This window comes from Urtica dioica, chromosome 4 (genome assembly GCF_054948205.1).
Source record: "Urtica dioica subsp. dioica isolate 48M chromosome 4, U.dioica_male_clone48M_v1_H2, whole genome shotgun sequence".
NCBI classification, from domain to species: Eukaryota; Viridiplantae; Streptophyta; class Magnoliopsida; order Rosales; family Urticaceae; genus Urtica; species Urtica dioica.
The window spans coordinates 20335843-20358038 of record NC_142759.1 but is presented as its reverse complement, the minus strand read 5'-3'; the positions used below and the strand labels follow the sequence as shown (position 1 = coordinate 20358038).

Here is a 22196-nt window from a genome sequence, read left to right as displayed (position 1 = left end):
ATGGAGATTTCGCAAGACCCAATCATCGGTATATACCAATCATCCGATCAGTTTTGGACTCGTGTTGCGGAAGCTTACAACAACGGCAAAAGTTCGGATTCAGAGATGCGTTCGACGCGATCAATCCAGTGCCGTATTCAAGTGATTGAGAAAGCTACAAGGAAGATGCATGCATGCATTCGACAAATTGAGAATAGACACCCAAGCGGTGCTTCAACTGAAGATATTGTGAGTAATATAGTTTATTATTTTCTCACGATTAGATTTTTACTTAACCATTGTTTTATCAACTTTTAGATGGATCAAGCTAAAGTATTGCTTACACAAGATGAAAAATTCAAGAAAGGTTGGAAGTTTGATCATGTGTGGAACATTATTAAGAATTTTGAAAAATTCCAAGATGGAGCCTCAAGTGCAAGACAAACATCTCGAGGTTCATCTTGCCCACAAGAGTCAGAAAATCCAACTCCTGAATCTGCTAGACATCCATCTCCTCCTGAGCGGCCGATTGGGGTGAAGAAAGCCAAATTAAAAAAAAAAGTGGATGATGGAATAATGTCTAGAATTAGTGGTATTGAGGAAGGAAATAAAGAACTTCTTGAGCAATTGAAGAAGACAAGTGTTATCAGGCAACGCCACTTGGAATTGAAAGAAATCAAGGAAGAAAATAAAATATTGTTCCGGGATTTAAGTTCAATACCTGATCCACAGGTTCGGGCATATGTTCAAGCCGAACAAGCGAAAATTATGCAAAAGAGGCTTGAACAACAACAATCCCATGCACCACCTCCGACTTCTGATTCATATTCTCAATATTTTACCGGTCTCGGGGGATCCGGCACCAATCTTCCAGAATATTAGTTTATCTATTGTTATTTTATTTTGTTGCATTGTGTTTTTAATGTCTTTTGAGTTTTTTTGTTGACTTTCTTCTAAATTGCTAATGTAATTGTGTTTGGTATTAGTTGATTATGACCGTTTTAATATTATAATTTTCTTGTAATGTGCAAATATCATTGTTGTATTTTAAAATATTGTTGTCTTTTAAATTATGCACAATAATAAATTTTATATAAATTAAATAATTTTAGGGGTAAATATTAAGTAATTATATACAATTTGGGCATTTGGGTAAATTTGAAAACCTAAAAGAGAAAAAAAAAAAAAAAAGAATTTAGCGTGTAAACAGTGCAGCGCTACAAATAGCGCTGCACTGTTGGGAAATAACTTCCCACGCTAATATAGCGTAGCTTATTGCGCTCCAGTGGGGCACTAGCGCAATACTAAGGAGAGTATTGCGCTCCACTGGAGAAGCTCTTAGAGGTTTTATGCACAATTAAATTCATCTCCTAATAAATTGCGAAAATTTTACTTATATTTAAATTTTATGTAAGAAAAATACACGTGTACTTAGATATTCTTCATAGCTGTCGAAAGAAATCAAGAATTCTTGTGCTATTGTTGATAATTTTTTTTTCTTTTTACGAATAAAAAAAAAAACAAATTGATCGTGAAGTAAAAACGCAGAAAAAAAAACGCCTCCGTACAAAGTAAACACGCAAGAATGTAATAAAAACAAATTGACATTATTGCCCTTCCCGTCTAGGACCGTTTCGGTTCGATTCGGTTCATTTCACTTCGTTTCTCTCTCGCGGTTTATAAAGCGCACACAAACCATACGGCCACTTTTTGTTTTTGCAACCTTCAAAAATTCGGTGCAGATTTCAAAGTCTTTGTTTTAACTTACATCTGTAACGCTCACTCTTCTCTTTTTTATTTTTTTTTTTCATTTTCTTTTCCAAGTACAAATAAGGAGGGATTGGAATCAGAAACACACAGTGGTTTGGCTTGAATTTGATTTAGAGAGTAAGAGAAATGGGTCGGCCTCCGAGTAATGGAGGTCCCGCTTTTCGCTTCACAGCCGCTGAGGTAATTTCAATATCATTTATTCTCTTCCATTTTGTGTTTATTTCGTGGTTTTCAATTTCTTTGCTTGGCATTTGGGAATGTTGAAATTTCATAACCATAGATTAGGCGCACTCCTAATCTTGCTTCGCAAACGTGTTTCTAGCTCAAATTTCGTAATTTTTTAGTTTATTTTTTCTATTTTCCAGATTTTTGTAGTTTCTTGAATTTTGTTTTTGTTTGTAATTTTTATCAGAATCTCTGTCTACGTTGTCATATATTGGCTTTGGACGAATTGAAAATATGATCTCAATTGTTCCTCAAATTTGTTTGAATCGTTGGGTTTTGGAATTCAATTGCTAAGGAAGTGAAGGAAAGCTATCTTAGATCTATCCCTTTCAATGTCATTTGGCTGTTAATTTTCACAGCCTATGATTTATGAATAATGATAATTAAGCCAGCTTTTGTGTAAGCCTTTGGATTTTAACTGAGTTTCTTTCCCGTAAAATTATAGTGTGTAAGTTCGATTCTAAGATTCGATGTTTTTTGTTTTCATTATGTGCGTTAGGGCAAATTTTCCGTTACGCCTGAATCTTTTTGGTCAATAAATGGAATGCCTTTTATGGTATTTTGGTGTGGATTTTTGTATCCCTATCGTCACAATCAGAATTCTTATAGAGAGTCTGTAGAGATTTCACGTGTAATATTAGCACGCTTGTTGGCGTTTGGAAAAAAAAAATTAGAGTTGTCTTATTTTGGATTAGTTCATTCAAAATCACAATAGCGGACTACTTTTACAAAAGAATCTATTCGAGATTTTGCGTTATGATTAGCATGTTTCCATGGACCCAATTTTAATGCTTTTTGAGTTGTCTTCTTTTGAATCGGTGTATTCACAAGGTTACGGAAATGGATGCTATTTTGCACGAACACAACAATACAATGCCTGGACGAGATGTACTTGTTGCTCTTGCAGGCAAGTTCAGGTGATCTCTCTCTCTCTCTCTCTCTCTCTCTCTGAATTCTTTTTCTCAAAATATTTTGGACTAAGTTGGGGGATTTTGTTACAGTGAATCGGACGATCGAAAAGGCAAGATCACGGTGCAAATGAAGCAAGTACGGTCTTTATTAACCTTGTGTTGTTCACGACTATGGGAAGTAATCCAGGGTATTGTTTTTAATTTTTAGAAAGTTATCATTGCAGGTGTGGAATTGGTTTCAAAATAGGCGATATGCTATAAGGGCGAAGCTAAGTAGGACCCCAGGGAAATTGACCGTGTCATCTAGGCCTGTGGGCAATCTCACTCCGACCAGAACCTTGTCTCATAAACCTATGACTGCCTCGATTCCTTCTCTACCCGGTCGATTAAATAAGCAATAGCTTATTGTTTGAATTTCCCCTTTGTTGCACCTTTGTTTCGTAACTGACCCTTTGTTTTTTTTTTTTCATTGTGTCACTTTGAAACCAGTTCAAGGAATCGGAAGAGGTGCCTCAGAAAATGCCGTTCTAGAGTTTGAAGCGAAATCCGGGAGGGACGGAGCATGGTTGGTTTCGGTTCTCATTCATGTCTTGCCTTGATATTCTTAAAAAAAAAATGACGGTTCTGTTTCTGATGTCGTAACGATTCTGCTTTTTATCCCTCTTCTGAGAAGATATTGTGCCAATTGATTGACATGTTAAAGAAATTTATCAGTGTCCGCTTTTCTGGTATTTTATGTTCTGGTTTAATGTTTTTATGGCATTGATTGCTGTGCATTCTTTGAAAATTGCCGCTCTTTAGCATCTTATGTTCTTATCTTCTATTTACAGGTATGATGTTGCCAACTTTTTCTCCCATAGACATTTAGACAGCGGCGATCCGGTAAACTTACAAAACCCCTTTGTAACCTATTTGTTTTTATAATAGTATAAACTTCGAATTTTTTTCCTGTTTATAATTTGGCAACTGTACTTGTAATATCAAAATTGTCATCAAATAATATCTATTGACACTTTCTACATTAGCCATTGATACTTCAAGTGATGAGTATCGAAACTGTACCATAACAAAATTGTTTTGGGTATCTAAGAAACATGTAAACTGATGGGTTTGATCCGGTAAAGTTCAGAAGAGGACATCTTGTATTTTGTATCCGGTAACAAAAAATTTTTAAAAAATTTCAAAAGAATCAACCCGGATTTTGATTGATTGTTATATATCTTCTTTTAGGAAGTACTGGTTCGATTCTCTGGTTTTGGGCCCGAGGAAGACGAGTGGGTCAACATAAGAAAGCACGTCAGACAGCGATCACTCCCATGCGAGTCATCAGAATGCGTTGCCGTTCTTCCCGGAGATCTCATCCTCTGTTTTCAAGTCAGAGATCTCGTCTTTTCTTCGGGTTCTGTATTATTTACTAATTTTGTTTAATCATTGGCCATTTCTCCTCATCGGGAATTGCATTTCATTGACACAGGAGGGTAAAGAGCAGGCTCTGTATTACGATGCCCACGTTCTCGATGCCCAGAGACGGAGGCATGATGTTCGAGGCTGTCGTTGTCGGTTTCTTGTTCGCTACGATCACGACCTGTCCGAGGTATCACAACATTTGTTTTGGCTTTTAAAAGGAATTAGTCATGAACTAATACCTGAGTAGGCATTTTAGAACATATTAATTTTTGTAGTGATTTAAATTTTTATTCATATTAATTTTTTTCAATGAAATCTGTCACCATTTTTTTATAACAAATTCTTGAGTAAATAAACACTAAATAAAACAATTTTGTATTGTTAGATTAAAATAGAACACTAAATAAACATCTTGTTAGAATCAGCCACATAAAATAATTTATAATGAAACTTTTCGAAATTATAAACATATCCAGGTTGGTAGACGTCAGAAGTTGTATAAGTACTTCAAAATTAATAGTTAGTACCAAAAGGCCACACACATAGTATTTACGCCACCCATTAATTTTTTTTTTTTCCTGATGAGCCAGGTTAATTTTTTTTTTTTTTTTTTTCCGATGGAATTCTGACCACAGGAAATCGTGCCGCTGAGGAAGGTGTGTCGGCGGCCGGAGACTGACTATCGGCTCCAACAACTCCACGCGGTGAACGATGCCGCGTCGCCAATGAGCTCAGCCGACGCCTTTCCTGCCGGAGCGAGGCCGCCGGCGACTCTCCCGCCCGAAGCGGTGCACAGACACGTCGTCGCTGATGTGACCCCCCCGGTTTTGCCTGCACCAATTTCCGAACCGAGAAAGTCTGAGCCGGGCATTCTGGAATCAGCAAATCAAAGCAGTGTTGACGCCCTTGTTCCGGCCGAGAATGCCATCGCCACTGCTCCGGAAGGAAAGTCGTAGTGCTCTTTTTTTTTTTTTTTTTTTTTTTTTTTTAATTTGACATTGTAGGGAATGAGTAGTGAGTAAATGAGTGACAAAAAGGGTGGTTTGTCTTTTGAAAATAGATTTTGATGATCAGCATATTGTAATTAAACTGATTCTGATTGTAGAAGGAAAAAAAAAATCCTAGAAATTGTTTGATAGAAATATCTTGCTGGTGGCACAAGGCTCACCGGATTCTTTACATTGCATGGAGATTCAAGTAAACCATTTTTATTAAAAAAAAAAAAAAAAAATAGAAGTAAAATCAATTTTACAGTTATGTCAAATATGAGAGTGATATTCAACTCCCAGCAGAGACACTACATAGAAGATTAAAAACTACGCAACTTGGGTATTATTTAGGGTTCTTTTAGAGAGCACTTGAGTATAAAAGAGCGTGGGAGACTTTGCAGCTTCATTGGAAACACCCCCAAGAACATTCAGACCATAGATTGGGCCTAAGCTTGATCAGCCGGAGGTGAATCATGGTGGTCCGGAGTTCCCCGGAAACGCCATCATCAACATCATGAACTTGGAACAAGTAAAGACTTTAAAACATAGTTGATAAACAATCGGTGTAATCAAATACAACTTGATGGTTTGCTTAGTTTCCAAGAAATTTAACAATCACCTAGTGTGGATTACTTCGAGACCTTCAGTCCGATGATCATACAGCCTACTAGCTTGTATCATCCTCACGCTTGCAATGACTCAAGACTGGGATATTCAACAAATTGATGTCAACAATGCGTTCTTAAACAATGATCTTTAGGAAACCGGCTTTATGCGTCAACCTGAAGGCTTCGTGGATCACGACAAACCATAGTTAGTGTGCATGCTCGTTAACGCGCTCTATGGTCTTAAACAAACGACAAGGGCATGTATGACATGCTACACCAATACTTGTTGTCTTAAGGCTTCGTCAACAACATATGCGAGACGTCGTTGTTCGACTACAACATAAATTGTCTCTATTTCTATTAGTCTACGTTGACAACATTTAAATTAGAGGAAGTAGTCAAAGCCATATACTTCAGGTCACTACATACCTCAACTATGCTTTTTCTCTCTAAAGTAACTTTGCTCTCTAGTCTCGTCCAACGATTTCCTTGGTTTTGAGTCATTCTCAGATTCACACGATCTTAGCATGACTCAATAAAAATACGCTTATGATCTCCAGGCCAAGGAAAATCTAGTGGACTCGAAGCCCTGCACACTCCAATGGACTCCTCGAAGTAGTTGTCCTTAAATGACGGTAGAGCCATGTATGAGAGTCCGACGATGTACAAAAGCCTTGTTGGAGGTCTTTAATGCATCACTCTCACCATGCTTGATTTTTCATTCGATGTGAACAAACCGAGTCAATTTCTCCAAGCGCCTACAAAGACACATTGGAAAGCTTGTAAGCAAGTTCTACAATTTAACAAGGGACTATTCATCACCGACTATGTATGTTTTTTTTTGGGTGGAAACCTTGTGGTATGGTCTGCGCGTAAGCAGAATGTGAATCAGCGGAGCCTTGGCTCAAGTCTTAATTGAAGTCTTCTAGCGTTGCTTTCTTCTCACTAAGCTCGACACTCCTCTTGACTCATTAACCGCGATCATTTGGTGTGACAGTCAGGGAGATGGGTCTCGGGCCTCGAACCATATTTTTCACATGCGACGAAACATATTAAGGCTGATGTCCACTTCATCCACGATCTCATCTCTAACGAAACTGTCAATGTTCGCTACATTTCCACCAACGAGCAGCTCGCTGATCTCTTCACCAAATCGTTACCGGAAACACACTTCAAGAAACTCAGTAGACATTTGAAGCTCAATAGAGGACCGTCCTGCTCAAAGAGGCGTGTGAAATCAATATCATCTATATTTTTCTTATGTGGACAACTTAAGCTAACATGTCATTTCTTGAGCACATGTATAAATGATTAAGGCTGAATTTGTACACGTCAACAATGTTGTAACTGTTATGCCGTCATTTTCACAAGATAAAAATGATACCCCGAGAGCAAAAACGACAAGAATTGACAAAGTTCAAGACCTAACTATCGACGTGTTGAAACCATCGTCATGCAAACCATCGGCGACCTAAAACCTTTCGCAAAGCAAGACTATCGGCGAAAGGAAGAATCATTGAACTATCGGCGGCCATACTATCGGCGAAGTTCAAGATCAAACTATCGGCGTCCTAAAAATCTTCGGCAAAATAAGACTATCGGCGAAGACAAGAATCTTAAACTATCAGCGAACTTCATGACTGAGACTATCGGCACAAAACCATCGGCGAACTTCATGGCCGAGACTATCGGTATAAAACTATCGGCGAGCTTCATGGCCGAGACTATCGGCGTAAAACTATCGGCGAGCCTCTAAACCTTCGGCAGACACCAACTTTCGGCCATCTTGGTCTGCCAAACTATCGGCACAAGTTTGGCTCACGGCAAAAAATGACCACTTTGGCCCAAGTTGCCCACAAAGCCCACACTAGCTCCAAAATGAAAAACTATAAATACCCACATCTCCATCTACAATCGGGGTAAGCCTTTCTCGACTTAGAAAATCTCTGTTTCACTCTCGGCTCACTATATTTTTCTCTCTCGACACTCGAGATGAGAGATAAGCCCCCCACCTCGACTAATGTTGAGCGTCGGAGCGCGCGCCAGGGGAAACCCCTCCGCGTCCCTCTAGTTCACGTTTCTTGTCTTTTCATGCGAAGAACACGACGAACACGAAAAACGCGAAGAACCCGAAGATCGTGAAGAACCCGAAGAACACGACGGACTAGAAGGACTCGTTGAACCCGAAGAACGAGAAGAACCCGAAGATCGTGAAGAACCCGAAGAACACGACGGACTCGAAGGACTCGTCGAACACGAAGAACGCGAAGAACTCGACGAATCCGAAGATCACGAAGAACCCGACGAACTCAATGAACACGAAGGTGAACTAATCATGGAGTGACGGGAAATCGGAAACCTTTTTCCGGCGAGGCAAAGACTACGAGACGAGAAGATTTTACCACACCCAACCTACGTGCGGTCATAAGGTCCGGCCCTAGACCGAACCACGGACGATTCTAAGTGTTGACCATAAAACGGCATTAATAGTAACTAACTTATTTTCTAATAGAGAAATCACTTAAGTTGTTAAGCAACGTGACATGTATATAAACCAAGGACCCAAAAATCATATTTTCCGAGGCGGATCCCGCCCACGGTAGAGGTTTGGGCATATTTCGCGAATGTTTTCACTTTTCGTAAATTTTGCAAATATCGAAAATAATTCCGTAAATATTGCAATTATTTTAGGAAATATCGCAATACCGCCATTATTTTAGCAAATACCACACCACAGATACTACAATTGTTTTAGATAATACCATACATATCATTCATAATAATTTATTTATGAGTTTTAGCACTAACTAACTAGACAGTTTTAACTAAGAAAACTCAATATAGCAAGCTCTTACAAATCTTTATACAAATAGCCAAATTGATGAGCTGACTTTTGATTCTCAATATAATTTATTTATGTCTATATTATGCGTTTTTTATAGTGCGTTTTTATTTTGCTAATTAATGTTTTTTTTTTCTTAATAAGAGTTAGTTACTCTACGTAAATATTGTCTTTATTCTCTATCTCTCTTGCTCTCCTCCTTTTAACCTCTCTCTCTCTCTCAATTTTTCTTTCTTTTCTTCTTCAAAACTTAAAAAATACATAACTTCTTCGTACGAACTCGAAATTAAGTGATTCCAAGTCCTATGAATTTGTGCCGACGAGGGCTTCTAGAATATATCCAGTGTGTTAGCTGAAAGTTTCCATCTACTACCGTCGAATTCTTCCGGATAAAAAGGACGCGGGAAGCCATATTTGGGCTCCTAACGGCGTCAGGAGTGGAGCAAGACGTCTAAGGGTTTGCGTGAAGGTCTGTGCAGACCCAGTGAAACGGCGTCAGAGAGGAGCACCGCACCGGATGGAAATGTTCATTTGTTAATATACTGGCGTTTGTTTTGTATGGGTTCATGTTTTTTTAACTTTGAATTGTTTGTAAATATTTGCTAATTAACATTGATTAATGCCGTTTTTCATGTCTTCTCAAGTTTAAATTTTGAATCTTCTATAGTTAATTACTCTAATTTTCTATTAATTTTCGTTAACAATAATATATTATTATTAATGTGCAGTCATCTTCATATTCGTCAACAAGTTTTATTTTTAATTTTTTTTATTTGCTGTTAATTCATTCCTTTTTTTTAATGATTATGAGTTCCTTTGTTGACAGAGAAATGACAAAGGAAGAAACTGTTTTTTTTTCCTTTTATGATTTAAAAATAATGAAGGTCGTGTGTTCCGATAGTGGTTTCTTGATTTATTGGAGAAACTAACACGCGCCATTATTTTTTTTAATTAATGAATGATAAAGACATCCAATTCACAGATTTTTTAGAGATATAATGGGTACGAAATGAAATGAATTTAAATTTGTGGTTAGATTTCATAATTTTTCTCAAACGACAGCTATATATAGATATTATAGTTTCGATTAGGCTTTATATCTAGAGTGCCCACTATATTTATTTATGTAATATCTCGTGGACCGTGGCATTCCTTCATCAAATACCATAATATATACCTAAAAAGTAAAACAAGTAAATCCTTTGTAAATAGAAGAATAAATCTCATTTTTACCCCCTGAACTCGTACTTTCGTTACATTTTGCTCATTGGACTCGAAAATGTTGCAAAACTCAACTCAGAACTCAAATACGTGTTACAAGACCCCACTTCCGTCAGTATTTGGACGTTAAATTTCATGTTTTAATGACGTGACAAAATTTTAAAGGGTAAAAGAGTATTTTCTATTATTCTAAATACTTTAAATATTTAAATATTGTTATCAGATATATTAATTATTATTAAATAATTAAATATTTCTATTATTCTCTCTCTCTCTCTCTCTCTTTCCTTTTTTCTTCTTTTCTTCTCTGCATTTTTTTCTTTCCTGGTTCGCGTGGGTTGTGTTTTGTTTCAGCGTGGGTTGTGTTTCATGCTTACTTATCAAGATTCGGGAAACAAGTATTAGACTGGATTAACTAAATTACCATAACTATTACCAGGAAACAAGTATCAGGAAACAAGTATTAGACTGGTAAAAATGGGAATTACCCCCATCAGAGACAAATCAATCATCAGAGACACAGAGCAGTTGCTTTAAGCTCATTGTCATCGCCTCCAAAGAACAAATCTGAGCCGTCCATCGCGGAGGGAGATTCAGATCGAACGGCAACACTCTCCGAAACGACGACGTCATAAGGCAGTCGTCATTGTCGTCGTCGTCGACTACCACGGACGAGGACGAATCGCAGTCGCTGCGACAATCCTCCGGCGGGAAGACCGGCTTCACGGGCCTGGCGGGTCGCGATTGGGCCTGGTCCGAGACTCTGGGCCCACTAAAGGACTCGACGGTGCTGCTGAGGCTGCTCGAAGCCTGAACAGGGTCTTTCCTGTGGACATCTTCGACGAGAGCATGGCTAAAGTTAGGGTTAGGGTTAGGGATTGGAAAATTGGTCTTGGCCTTGGGTCCCCGGAGAGAGACGACGGCGGCGTCGTAGGCTCGGGCGACTTCCTCGGCGGAGTCGAAGGTGCCAAGCCACACGCGTGCCTTCTTCCACGGGTCTCTGATCTCCGCCGCGAATCGGCCCCAGGGTCTCTTCCGTACGCCTCTGAACCGGACTTCCTTCGTAGGCAGTTCTTCTACGGCGACCGCGTTGGGCGATAGATCGATAACGGCTCTGCCTCCTCGCCGCATGGGGTTTGAAGATCGAAACCTGAAAAAAAAATAGGAAGATCTTCTGCGCCGGAAAGGCTAAACGAAGAAGAAAGAAAAGGAAGGACCTAGGGTTATCAGAGAGAGAGAGAGAGAGAATAATTGAAATATTTAATTATTTAATAACAATTAATATATCTGATAACAATATTTAAATATTTAAAGTATTTAGAATAATAGAAAATACTCTTATACCCTTTAAAATTTTGCCACGTCATCAAAACGTGAAACTTAACGTCCAAATACTGACGGAAGTGGGGCTTTGTAACACGTGTTTAAGTTCTGAGTTGAGTTTTGCAACATTTTTGAGTCCAGGGGGCGAAATGTAACGAAGGTACGAGTTCGGGGGGGTAAAAATGGGATTTATTCTAAATAGAAATGTAACAATAAATAGTACCGATACTGATGAGGAATTGCTATCACCTCTTTCATTTCTTCACTTGCACTAATTATTATATATATAAAGGAGAGGACCAAGACTCTCTCACGTATTACTGTTCAATGAACAGTACCTGAAAAGTAATTTATTAATAATAAAAAAACAGATAAATCCATAATATTAAAAATAAAAATAAAAAACCAAATAGATGGATAAATCCAGATACTTTTTGAATTTTCTCTTCTCCTGATAAATTCAGAACTTTTCAGCACATGTATAATTTTTTTTTCCTTTTTCTTTCCTAGAAGCTCTATATATAGGAATCATGTTCTTAAACAAAATACAACTTCCTGTTGCTGCCTTGAAAGCTCTTAACATACTTGCGTTGCCTTCAAAACTCTTTAACATATTTCCAGGAGACATACATTTTGCTTCCTGAACGCTCAAACAGCACTCCCGATTGCCCTCAAACACAGTAAAACACATAGATTCAGGTAGAATTTTAGCAACCATACATTCAAACATCAGCAGTACAATTTATTATTTATTGGGTCAAGCGGCTATATAACCAAATAGAACTTAAACTTTTACAAAATAGCCATAGTTTGTCAACTATAAGCAAACTAGTCCAAGTAAGATTAATCTAGGCTGGATTAAATTTAATCCCAACGAACTATAAAGACAGAATGTAAGCTTTATGAAGACTGGATTAAAATTAATCGAGATAGGATTAAAAGTCATAGTACTCTCAATTGGCTATTTTGCTATACCTAATGAAACTATGGCTATTTTGCAAAAGTCATAGTTTGAATTGGCTACTTGAAGGAAAACTTATATACTAATAGTATTCCCAGAATCAACATGTCATCAGATTATTAAGGATTAAAAAAATACCTGGATCCATCTTGGTCGATCACCACTTGATGCGGAAAAACTTTGATGATCGGTGGTAGGACGAACACGAGCCGGGTGGTAGGTGGTCTTCCTTTGCAAAATCACTTTATTCCTCCAACGAGAAAACCGAAAGCCTAACTCTATATGGGAAGAGTATAGGCGGTTTTGATTTGCATTGGGGACCATAACCATTGTTTATCTTTATATATAATCTGATAAGGAATCCCATAATTCCCCTAATCAATTATATTTAGTATCCACCCATTATTTCCATATCAATTACATAATAATTATCAATATTAATTGACAAAATAAAATCATTCATAAATAGCTATATCATAATTACATAAAATATAATAGCTCACTAATGGGAAATACAATTTCCTAACACTACTTCGTACCATTTTTCCTTATTTTTATAATGTATCAGGGAATAAGTATACAAGCATAATCTTTTTCTTGAAAAAGAGAAACATTTCGAATCTTAATTATAATTTAAGAAAAAAAAAATGATTACCGTGGTAACAATTAGATGACCAATTACAAACATAAAAAAAATTGTTCGCATTCAAAGATAGCATCTATAATCGAGATATAGGGATCAAATTAACGAAATTGATTACCGTCGTTGATGATAGCACTGATTTTTGCCGGAACTTTGAATTCCTCGGCAGCGATTTTAGCAAGCTTATTATCAAGTTGATTAGCCAATATAGTCTTTATTTCATATATATCAAAATTTAGCAGAAACTCAATAACGTGAATTTGAGAGCTGCTATTCTTTTTTTTCTTTTAAGACAAACCCGCCAAATTTCTCAACACTATAAAACCCCTAATTTTCTCAGTATCATAATCTAGCAGGAACCAATAACGAGAATTTGAGAGCCACTTAAAAAAAAAAAAAAACTCGCCAAAATTTTTCAACGATAGAAAACACCTTATTTTATCAATTTGTAATAAAAAATCCAAAACTAGAATCTGAAAAAATTGTATTCTCATATCATATATCTCTACACAAGCTCAATTTATTCAGCACAAAGAGAGCCCCCATGAAATCGAAAATACATGGGTTCCGAAGGAATCGCGTTTGAGAAAATAAGCGTCAGAATGAGACACACACCTTTGTGTAAGCCCGGCTCTGCCAATGATGCTCTCTGACTGCGATCGTCGCCACAAATGTTTCTGAAACTTATTGCAATATGAGAAGCGTCAGGATGAGACATACACTCGCCATGGATTCTGAGAACAAAATAAGAGGAAAAGTAGGTGAAATTTTTTTTATAACGAGAGAGAGAGAGAGAGAGAGGAGAACAAAAGATGAAGAAGAAAATGGGAATCATTTTTTTTTTCATTTATTAAATTTTTTTTTGGTGTAAAATTGGTTGGTTTTATACTTTGAAGTTTGAACTTGAAGCACTTTTAATTGTGTCGGTTAATCTTTGGCCGAGATGATATTATGCACCTGTTGTTTATGGAGGAATACAAATATATTAAGAGAAATTGCCCTATTTGCCACTCTTTTGATAACTTTTTCCCACATTCCACTAAAACCTTAATTTGTCCCAAAATGCCACCAAGACAAGTGTAAAAAGTCAAGTTTGCCCTTCACTATCTATTTTCTTTACAAATTGGCATCTATGTTTACTCAGCCATTTTCTCCCGAAATGAAGACCGAATTGTTCTCATATTTCTCATATCAAACTCAAACTTTTCTCATTTTCCCTCTCTCTCACGTCAAAACCGTCGAACTTCTCTCTCTCTCTCTCTCTCTCTCGCTTTCTCTCTCTCTCTCTGTAACTGCATGTAACCTCCAGGAAATCGTCGACTCAAACCCACCCATTTCGTCTCTTCAGTAACTCTCTTTTCTGAACCCACTCAAACCCATCACTTCTCACCCGAACCCCTAACATCGAGAAGAAAAATGGCGGACTCAAATCCATCACCCCTGCGTCCGACACCCCCGCGTCGGAGTCCTCGAATCGTAACTAAAGTCCCGGAGGAAGAACATCATGGCGAGTTCGTCCGACACGGAAGAGGAAGAACTGGTTCCCAAAAAACCCCGTACAAGAATGGGAACTTCAAAGGTTAGTGTTGTTGATGAAATTTTCTTGATTTTTCCGAATATTAGTCTCTGAATATGGGAATCGGTTCATCTCTGAATATTTGTTGGTGATTTTGTCTCTGAATACGTGTTGGAATATTTGTCTCTGAACATGAGAATCGGTCTATATTGTTGTTGTATTTGTCTCTGAATACTCATAATGTTGTTGTATTTGTCTCTGAGTAGATATCAACAATGTTGACATCGATGTCAAAATTGTAGACATATATGTCAACATTGTTGAAATCTATAAGAACAGTGGACAATGATGTCTAAAATGTTGACATCTATGTCTACAATGTTGACATCTGATGTCAACATTGTTGACATCTGATGTCTACATTGTTGACATCAGATGTCTACAATGTTGACATCAGATGTCAACAATGTTGACATCTATTGTCTACAATGTTGGCATCAGATGTCTTCAATGTTGACATCTGATGTCAACATTGTTGACATAGATGTCAACAATTTATAGTTTTTTTTTCTTGATTCTCATATCATTTCCTGATCTGTTAAATCTTTATTTTCAGGGTTAGTCGAGATTTGTTCCCGAAGGGAACATTGTTGACCATAATTTCAGTTTCTTTGGATCCCTCGAGAAATTCGAGGAAGCTGCAGATATGAACGAAGAAGAGAGGTCATTATTTAGCAACTGCTGCTTTGGCCAGTTTCTGCAACTACCAAAAATCAACCGCTCTTCGAAGATTATCAACCACTTGCTAATGAGGGTTGGTAGGTATGATGGCGAGGAGGAGTGCGAAGATGCACTATTTATTGAGGTTGCCGGACAACCACGTGCTTTCACGATAAAGCACTTCGCGGAAATCACTGGTCTCCGCGTCGTCGACAACTTTGAAGCTCTCGAGTACAATGAAATTGCTGACGGTGGTTTGTACTCGGACATTTTTCAGAATGGCACGCTGAAGTCACGGGGAGTGTTGACTTCTAAACTAAAGGAGAGCAAAGGGTGGGACAATCCCGAGAGGCGGGTGAAGTTCTTAATCCTTCACTTTCTGTGCAACGTTCTCCTCGGTGCACCTAGCCACACCAACATTCCTGATTTTTCGTACGTTAAGCTGGTCAAGGACTTAAACCAGTTTAACAAATATCCGTGGGGTAACGTGGTTTGGAAATTCTTTCACGAAAGCGCTGTCAAATACGTGAAGAACGTTGGCGGGAAGTCCGACTCAAAAGGGAAGATCAACCTTCCCTCATTTCTGTATCCACTACAGATTTGGGCATTCGAGACGATGCATGTGTTCACGTCACTCGCGGTGTGTGACAAAGTGTCAGAAACAGCTATTCCACTGATGCGACGCTGGAAATCGGTGACAACTCATGTGTTGGAAAACACTTTCCAAAACATCGATTTTCAATCGGAGGAGTTAGCGTTCAACACCATCGGTGATGATCACTTTTATAAGTCAGATGAGAAGAAGAAGAAGAAAAAAAACCAAAAAGGCAAAGCAGATGTAAGTAAATATTTTAATTCTTTCTTCTTTATAGATATATTGTTGAAATATATATATTGTTGACAGTTATTGATAAAAAAGACATCTATTGCTGATATTACAGGCTCGGATTAAATCTGCTGGAGACAAGTCCCGCCCATCCAAAACTATTTTTAAGTTAGATGAAAAGAAGAAGAAGAAAAACCAGAAAGACAAAACAGAGGTAATTACTTTCTGTCTTCGTTGAGATTTGTTGAAAGAGATGTTGACATCTCATGTCAACAATGTTGACGTCTGAATGTCAACAATGTTGACATCTGTATGTCAACAATGTTGACATGAGATGTCAACAATGTTGACATCTGTATGTCAACAATGTTGACATCTGTATGTCAACAATGTTGACATGAGATGTCAACAATGTTGACATGAGATGTCAACAATGTTGACATGAGATGTCAACAATGTTGACATGAGATGTCAACAATGTTTTCAATAATACGTCAACATTGTTGACATCTGATGTCAACATTGTTGACATCTCATGTCAACATTGTTGACATTCAGACGATATCAACAAACAATAGATATATTGTTGAAATTATTGATAAATTGTTGAGATTTATTGTTGATATTACAGGCTCGGATTGAATCTGAAGGTGACGCATCCCTCCCATCCGAAACTGCTTTTGCAGTTCCAAGCACCGACTCCGAGGTAATATGGACTGATCTTTAACATGTAGATAACATAACATATGGCTTGTCAAATTGTCACATCTTTAATTTTTCACAGGCTCGGTTGAAGAGTGTCGAAGACACGGTCAACCACTTGAAAGGAGAGTGGAGCTTGTTTAAGATTGACATGAAACATGAATTCAAATCATTCAAGACAAGTATGAATAAACAGTTTATGGAATTGTCCCGCAAGATTGTCGAGCCGGTGGATCGACAAGAAGACAGTCAAGTTGAGGCTTTGCCTCGAGAAGTTGAAGAAGACCTTTGCCGCCACAAGAAGACATGCAAGTTGAAGAAGAGCAAGAAGACGAAGAAGATGAAGCAGAAAAGAAAGATGAAGAGAAAAAAGATGACGACGAGAATGGAGATGATGAAAAGGGAGATGAAGAGAAACAAGATGAAGAGAAGAGAGACAACGACGATTCAGAACAGATGGAAAAGGAGGGAAAAGACACAAGCCGAAGAAGGTAATATTATTACAATATACGATTCAGAACAGATGGAATGGGAGGGGAAGACACAAGCCGAAGAAGGTAATAGACTTCTAATAGTTCTTTACATGACATGTCAACAATGTTGACAATTGTTGACATGTATGGTATTTTTTGAAATATGTTTAACGTAATGTCTGGTCTCCTTTTTATAGGCCTTGTTCACGAAGACAGCCAAATAGAAGACAGTCAAGAAGAATTGACTGAATCACAGTCTAAAGCCCGCATGTTGCAGTTGGATGCTGAACAGTACGAGGATGAGATGTATGATGACAGTCAACTAATATGGGTTGGCTCGATTCCTGAGGGAAAAACAGTACAGGAGATGGAGGTCGAGATCAACGATGCTCGGGACAAGGAAAATCGGGACTCTTGGCAGCTGGTGCCAATAAACATAGAAGATTCACCGAAGCGACCGACAAGAGTCATTCGACCTCCAGAAAAATACACTCTAACTCAAGTCCCAAGGCCATTTATGAAGTTGGTAAAAGGTGTCGATCGGGTACAAAAGATTCCGCTGTCTCCTCCTTTAGATCCAACTTCTCTTGCAGACGTCCTTATAATGGAGACATGGCTGAAGATTGAAGTGAGGAACAGTAAGGACGAAGAAGGCCGTTGGTACTCGAAAAAGGAAGACAAAATGCCGTGGCGGTGGAATTTCACAGAACTTGAAGTGCGATCAAAATCCTTTTTCTACACGATGTGGACGCCCGAAGAGTGGCTCTCCGATCAGGTAAATCATTTCTCTATCAGTTTATTTGTATGATTTTTTTGATCCCTAACATCAAATGTCTACATTGTTGACATCTGATGTCAACATTGTAGACATCTGATGTCAACATTGTAGACATCTGATGTCAACATTGTGGACATCAGATGTCAACAATGTAGACATCTTTTGTCAACAATGTAGACATCGTATGTGAACAATGTAGACATATGATGTCAACATTGTAGACATCTGATGTCAACATTGTAGACATCTGATGTCAACATTGTAGACATCTGATGTCAACAATCTAGACATCTGCCGTATAGATGGAACATGCAAAAACCATGATAACAATTCGGAAATACCGTCCTCACGCCATTGATTATGCCAGCGTGTCTGTCAGATACAAATACTTTATTCTCCCGTTCCCCATATGCGTCCTTCAGTTTGGCGAAGAAGTAACTCCACGCCTCGTTAGATTCTGAAGGACCAACACAATAGGCTAACGGAAATATTTTCTTGTTTCCATCCATCCCACACGCTGTATACAACGTTCCTTTATAATAGTTCTTCAAATGGGTACCATCAACGATAATCACAAGTCTAAGGTACTCCCAACCATTTCTCCAAGGGCCGAGTGCCATGAAAAAACTGACAAATACGCCGCCCTCACCAGTGACTAGGTCAAAAAAAGAACCGGGATTCTTAGTCTCGATCATGTACCTTAACTTAGGTAAGAACGCGTACGAATCTGCCGAACTACCGTAGAGGGACTTTAGTGCCTTCTCTCTGGACAGCCAAGCTTTTTTGTAAGTCATGGAAACACCGTAATCCATTTGCATATAACTCATTATCTCTTTCGGTCTGCACATACCCGTCGTTGGATCAATACACTTGTGCTTTACAACCTCTCCAATTAGCTCACTCGTTGCTTGCGGGTGACGTCCTTGCCTTACGTGTAAGGCACAGCTGTGGTCTTTGTCAAACCTGAAACATGAAACTTCCATGAGTATCACCGGGGAAAAAAGTTCAGAATTATAACACAGACGTCAACATTGTTGACATCATATGATTTCTACTGTTGACATATGATGTCTACAATGTTGACGTCTCATGTCAACAATGTTGACGTCTCATGTCAACGTCTCATGTCAACAATGTTGACGTCTCGTTGACATGAGACGTCAACATTGTTGACATATGATGACATCTGCAACAATCTGCTTTTTGTTTGTTGACATCTACGTCAACAGTAGAAATCAACTAGAAATAAGAAGAGAAGTCAACAGACAGAGAACGTATGGAACATAAAGACAATTTACCTTCTAATTTGAAATATGGGCGTGTTTTCCTTTCTCACAGCTCGAACAGACCAATTACAGCCCTCTCCCGGACAAACAATGTGCAGAGATTTTTTGTCTGAGTTCTTTGTCTTACATGTGAAGTTGTTGACTACAGCGAACAACATCAAGTGTTTTTGTAAAGCCTTTTTATTAGCATATAGTGCGTGAAGCTAAATATATACAGGGGAATGGACATCCAAAACAATAGTATCATCGTCTGCACCGCTCCTAGTAGATGAACTTGGGACGCTATGTGAATTCAGCGGCGAATACAGTGGAGGATTGGAGTTGCGTGGTGGTGGAGGAGATCGTGGTGCCGGCGGATTAGGGTTTTGTGGTGGAGGCGAGTTTATAGGTGCAGGCGAGTTTCGTGGTGGAGACGAGTTTACTGGTGCAGGCGAGTTTCGTGGTGGTGGAGACGAGTTTACTGGTGCAGGCGAGTTTCCTGGTGGTGGAGACGAGTTTCGTGGTGGAGGCGAGTTTCGTGGTGGTGGAGGCAAGTTTCGTGGTGGAGGCGAGTTTCGTGGTGGAGGGGAGTTTCGCAGTGGAGACGACATTGGTGGTGGAGGCGAGTTTCGTGGTGGAGACGAGTTTCCTGGTGGTGGAGGCGAGTTTCCTGGTGGCGGAGGCGAGTTTTGTGGTGGAGGACAGTTTTGTGGTGGTAGAGAGCCTCGTCGTTGTGTCGCATCGTCAAATAACATAAACTCATCTAATCCCATAGTTTGATTAGGAGTTGGGACCGAACCACACCCCTCCTCCTCGGCTATAGATGGCATGTCGGAAACTCTTATAGGTAGATTTCCAACACAACCACTACCACGGCTGTTTGGAGTGGATCCAATCCCTGCTGAATCGGGACCCGATTGTTTTTCGTTTACTTCCAATATCAATTGAAAATTCTCCATGTCATCTTCTCGTCTTCTCCGCAAATATAAGAAACCTTTGAGCGTGTCATCGTTGGTTATCTCAACAGGCTGCACTGCACCAGCCATCGAGTATGCAACACCAACAGTATGAGTGCATGGTGATTTACGCAAGTTCGTGTAAATGATTTGCATCAAACTAGCGAAGTTGACGTTGTACGGCACCACGATTCCGAAAGATCCTTTCTCGTGATACCGACCAGGTTCAACCTAAGTACCACTGTGCTTGAATAATAAATAAATATCCCCCATCACTGCGTACAAAAAAGTAAACAGAGTTATTATTTGTTGACATCAGATGTCAACAATGTTGACTTTATATGTCAACAATGTTGACATAGATGTCAACATTGTTGACATATATGTCAACATCATCTTCAAAAATCACATAACATACCCATAACAAACCCATGCTTTTAAACAACAAAAACTTCATTATTTCAAGACGAAAAGCTTTTTTATACCCGGAAAATGAAAAAAAACGAACCTAGGGTTTTATTTCGTGGATTGCAACTTCTCTTTTTTTGGGCTGACATTCAGAATGCTCCTCCGACAATAACTGAGCTCATCCGACGACTTTTTTGAGCTGTGTTCACGAGTTTTCTCAGCTTGGACGAAATGGGGGAGAGTGGGGTAGAGAGAGAGAGAGAAGATCTGGACGAGAGAGCTTTTACGAGATGGGGGGGGGGAGAGAGAGAGAGAGAGAGAGAAGATCTGGACGACAGTCAGAAGAGATGGACTGGAAGAGAGACAGAAGAGATGGTCGAATGAGGAGAGTGAGAGAGACTGAGACCTAGATGTACTGGACAAGAAAGAGAGAAGAGATGGACGAAGGAGAGAGATTGACTGAGACTCACCTATTAATCGGTCTTCATTTCGGGAGAAAAGGGCAAACTTGACTTTTTACACTTGTCATGATGGCATCTATGTCTAATGTCAACATTGTAGACACATATGTCTACAATGTTGACATCGGGTGTCAATATTGTAGACACATATGTCTACAATGTTGACATCTGATGTCTACTTTGTAGACACATATGTCTACAATGTTGACATATGATGTCTACATTGTTGACATAGATTTTTTTTTTCTTGATTCTCATATCATTTTCTTATTTGTTAATCTTCATTGTTGACCATAATTTCCACTTCACATCCTTCGAAATCCCCTTAAAAGCAGTCTTCAAATTACCGGCGAGATGGAACATGCAAAAACCATGATAACCATGATAACATGCAATTCACAACATTACACATATATAAGACATAGTGTAAATAGACATATTAAGCAGTTTCAAGCATTCAAGTCATACAAAAACCCATACAAAAATATAAATATTACGAAGTTTAGACCAATGATGTGGGGAATTCATCGTCAGAGTCATTTCTTGTTGATCCTCATCCTCCTATAATAGAGAAGTTCCTCTCTCTGGGTTTTCAGCATAAACAGTCGTGTCCCCTTGGGCACGACTTCCATAAAATCTCCTTTTTTCTTCAACTGAGTCTCCCAGTCGTCTCCGATGATTTCTTTCATAACACTTTCGAGACACATGATCGGACCCGATTCAGTTTCACTACAAAAAGTATCCAAGTACCATATGTACTCAGCCTGGCTCATTTGAAACTCCGTGAGTTGTGCATCACCGAGTTCCGATCCGCTTGCCTTATTAACATCAATTGCCTATAATTTTAGTAATTGTCTACAATTATTGGTACGAATGTCTACAATCATAAAAAATAATAACCAAAAATCAGCTTTGCTTGGCATCAAAATGTACCTCATTTTTAGAACATTTTCTCTTTCGGGGCTCGAAGTCGTCATAGCTTGTCACCGGAGATTCAATGGAGCGTTTTTCTGACATTTCTGCATATTTTTGGCAATATTAGAGTCAACAACGTTCATTAGTTGTTGACATCAGATGTCAACAGTTAACGTCCATTGTTGACATCTAATGTCAACAAGACTTCCAACGGCTTTCCATCTCACAAGTTCACACCAACATTAAGCAAAACCCCACACTCTGATTCACAGTCACAAAAACATGCAATGTAGAACA

At 38.7% G+C, this 22196-nt stretch overlaps 3 protein-coding genes and 1 pseudogene across 3 annotated transcripts; 2 read left to right on the top strand and 2 right to left on the bottom strand.

Annotated features, from left to right (window-relative positions):
- On the top strand, positions 1–861 carry LOC149401112 (uncharacterized). The gene is made up of 2 exons (XM_089610599.1): positions 1–228; positions 298–861. Exons 1-2 carry the CDS (start codon positions 1–3, stop codon positions 859–861), a joined length of 792 nt encoding a protein of 263 aa, XP_089466725.1.
- A 772-nt stretch (positions 862–1633) lies between these two features.
- On the top strand, positions 1634–5434 carry SHH2 (DNA-BINDING TRANSCRIPTION FACTOR 2). Its single transcript, XM_089613766.1, has 9 exons — positions 1634–1929; positions 2806–2891; positions 2976–3021; positions 3110–3266; positions 3375–3450; positions 3716–3767; positions 4116–4259; positions 4360–4479; positions 4928–5434. Exons 1-9 carry the CDS (start codon positions 1876–1878, stop codon positions 5246–5248), a joined length of 1056 nt encoding a protein of 351 aa, XP_089469892.1. The 5' UTR covers positions 1634–1875; the 3' UTR covers positions 5249–5434.
- Positions 5435–10463: 5029 nt separating this feature from the next.
- LOC149401110 (ethylene-responsive transcription factor 3-like) lies at positions 10464–11128 on the bottom strand (annotated as a pseudogene).
- A 7041-nt stretch (positions 11129–18169) lies between these two features.
- On the bottom strand, positions 18170–20205 carry LOC149401109 (uncharacterized). Its single transcript, XM_089610598.1, has 3 exons — positions 19959–20205; positions 19193–19322; positions 18170–18857 (listed from the first exon to the last, which is right to left on the bottom strand). Exons 1-3 carry the CDS (start codon positions 20203–20205, stop codon positions 18170–18172), a joined length of 1065 nt encoding a protein of 354 aa, XP_089466724.1.
- Between the last annotated feature and the right edge of the window lie 1991 nt (positions 20206–22196).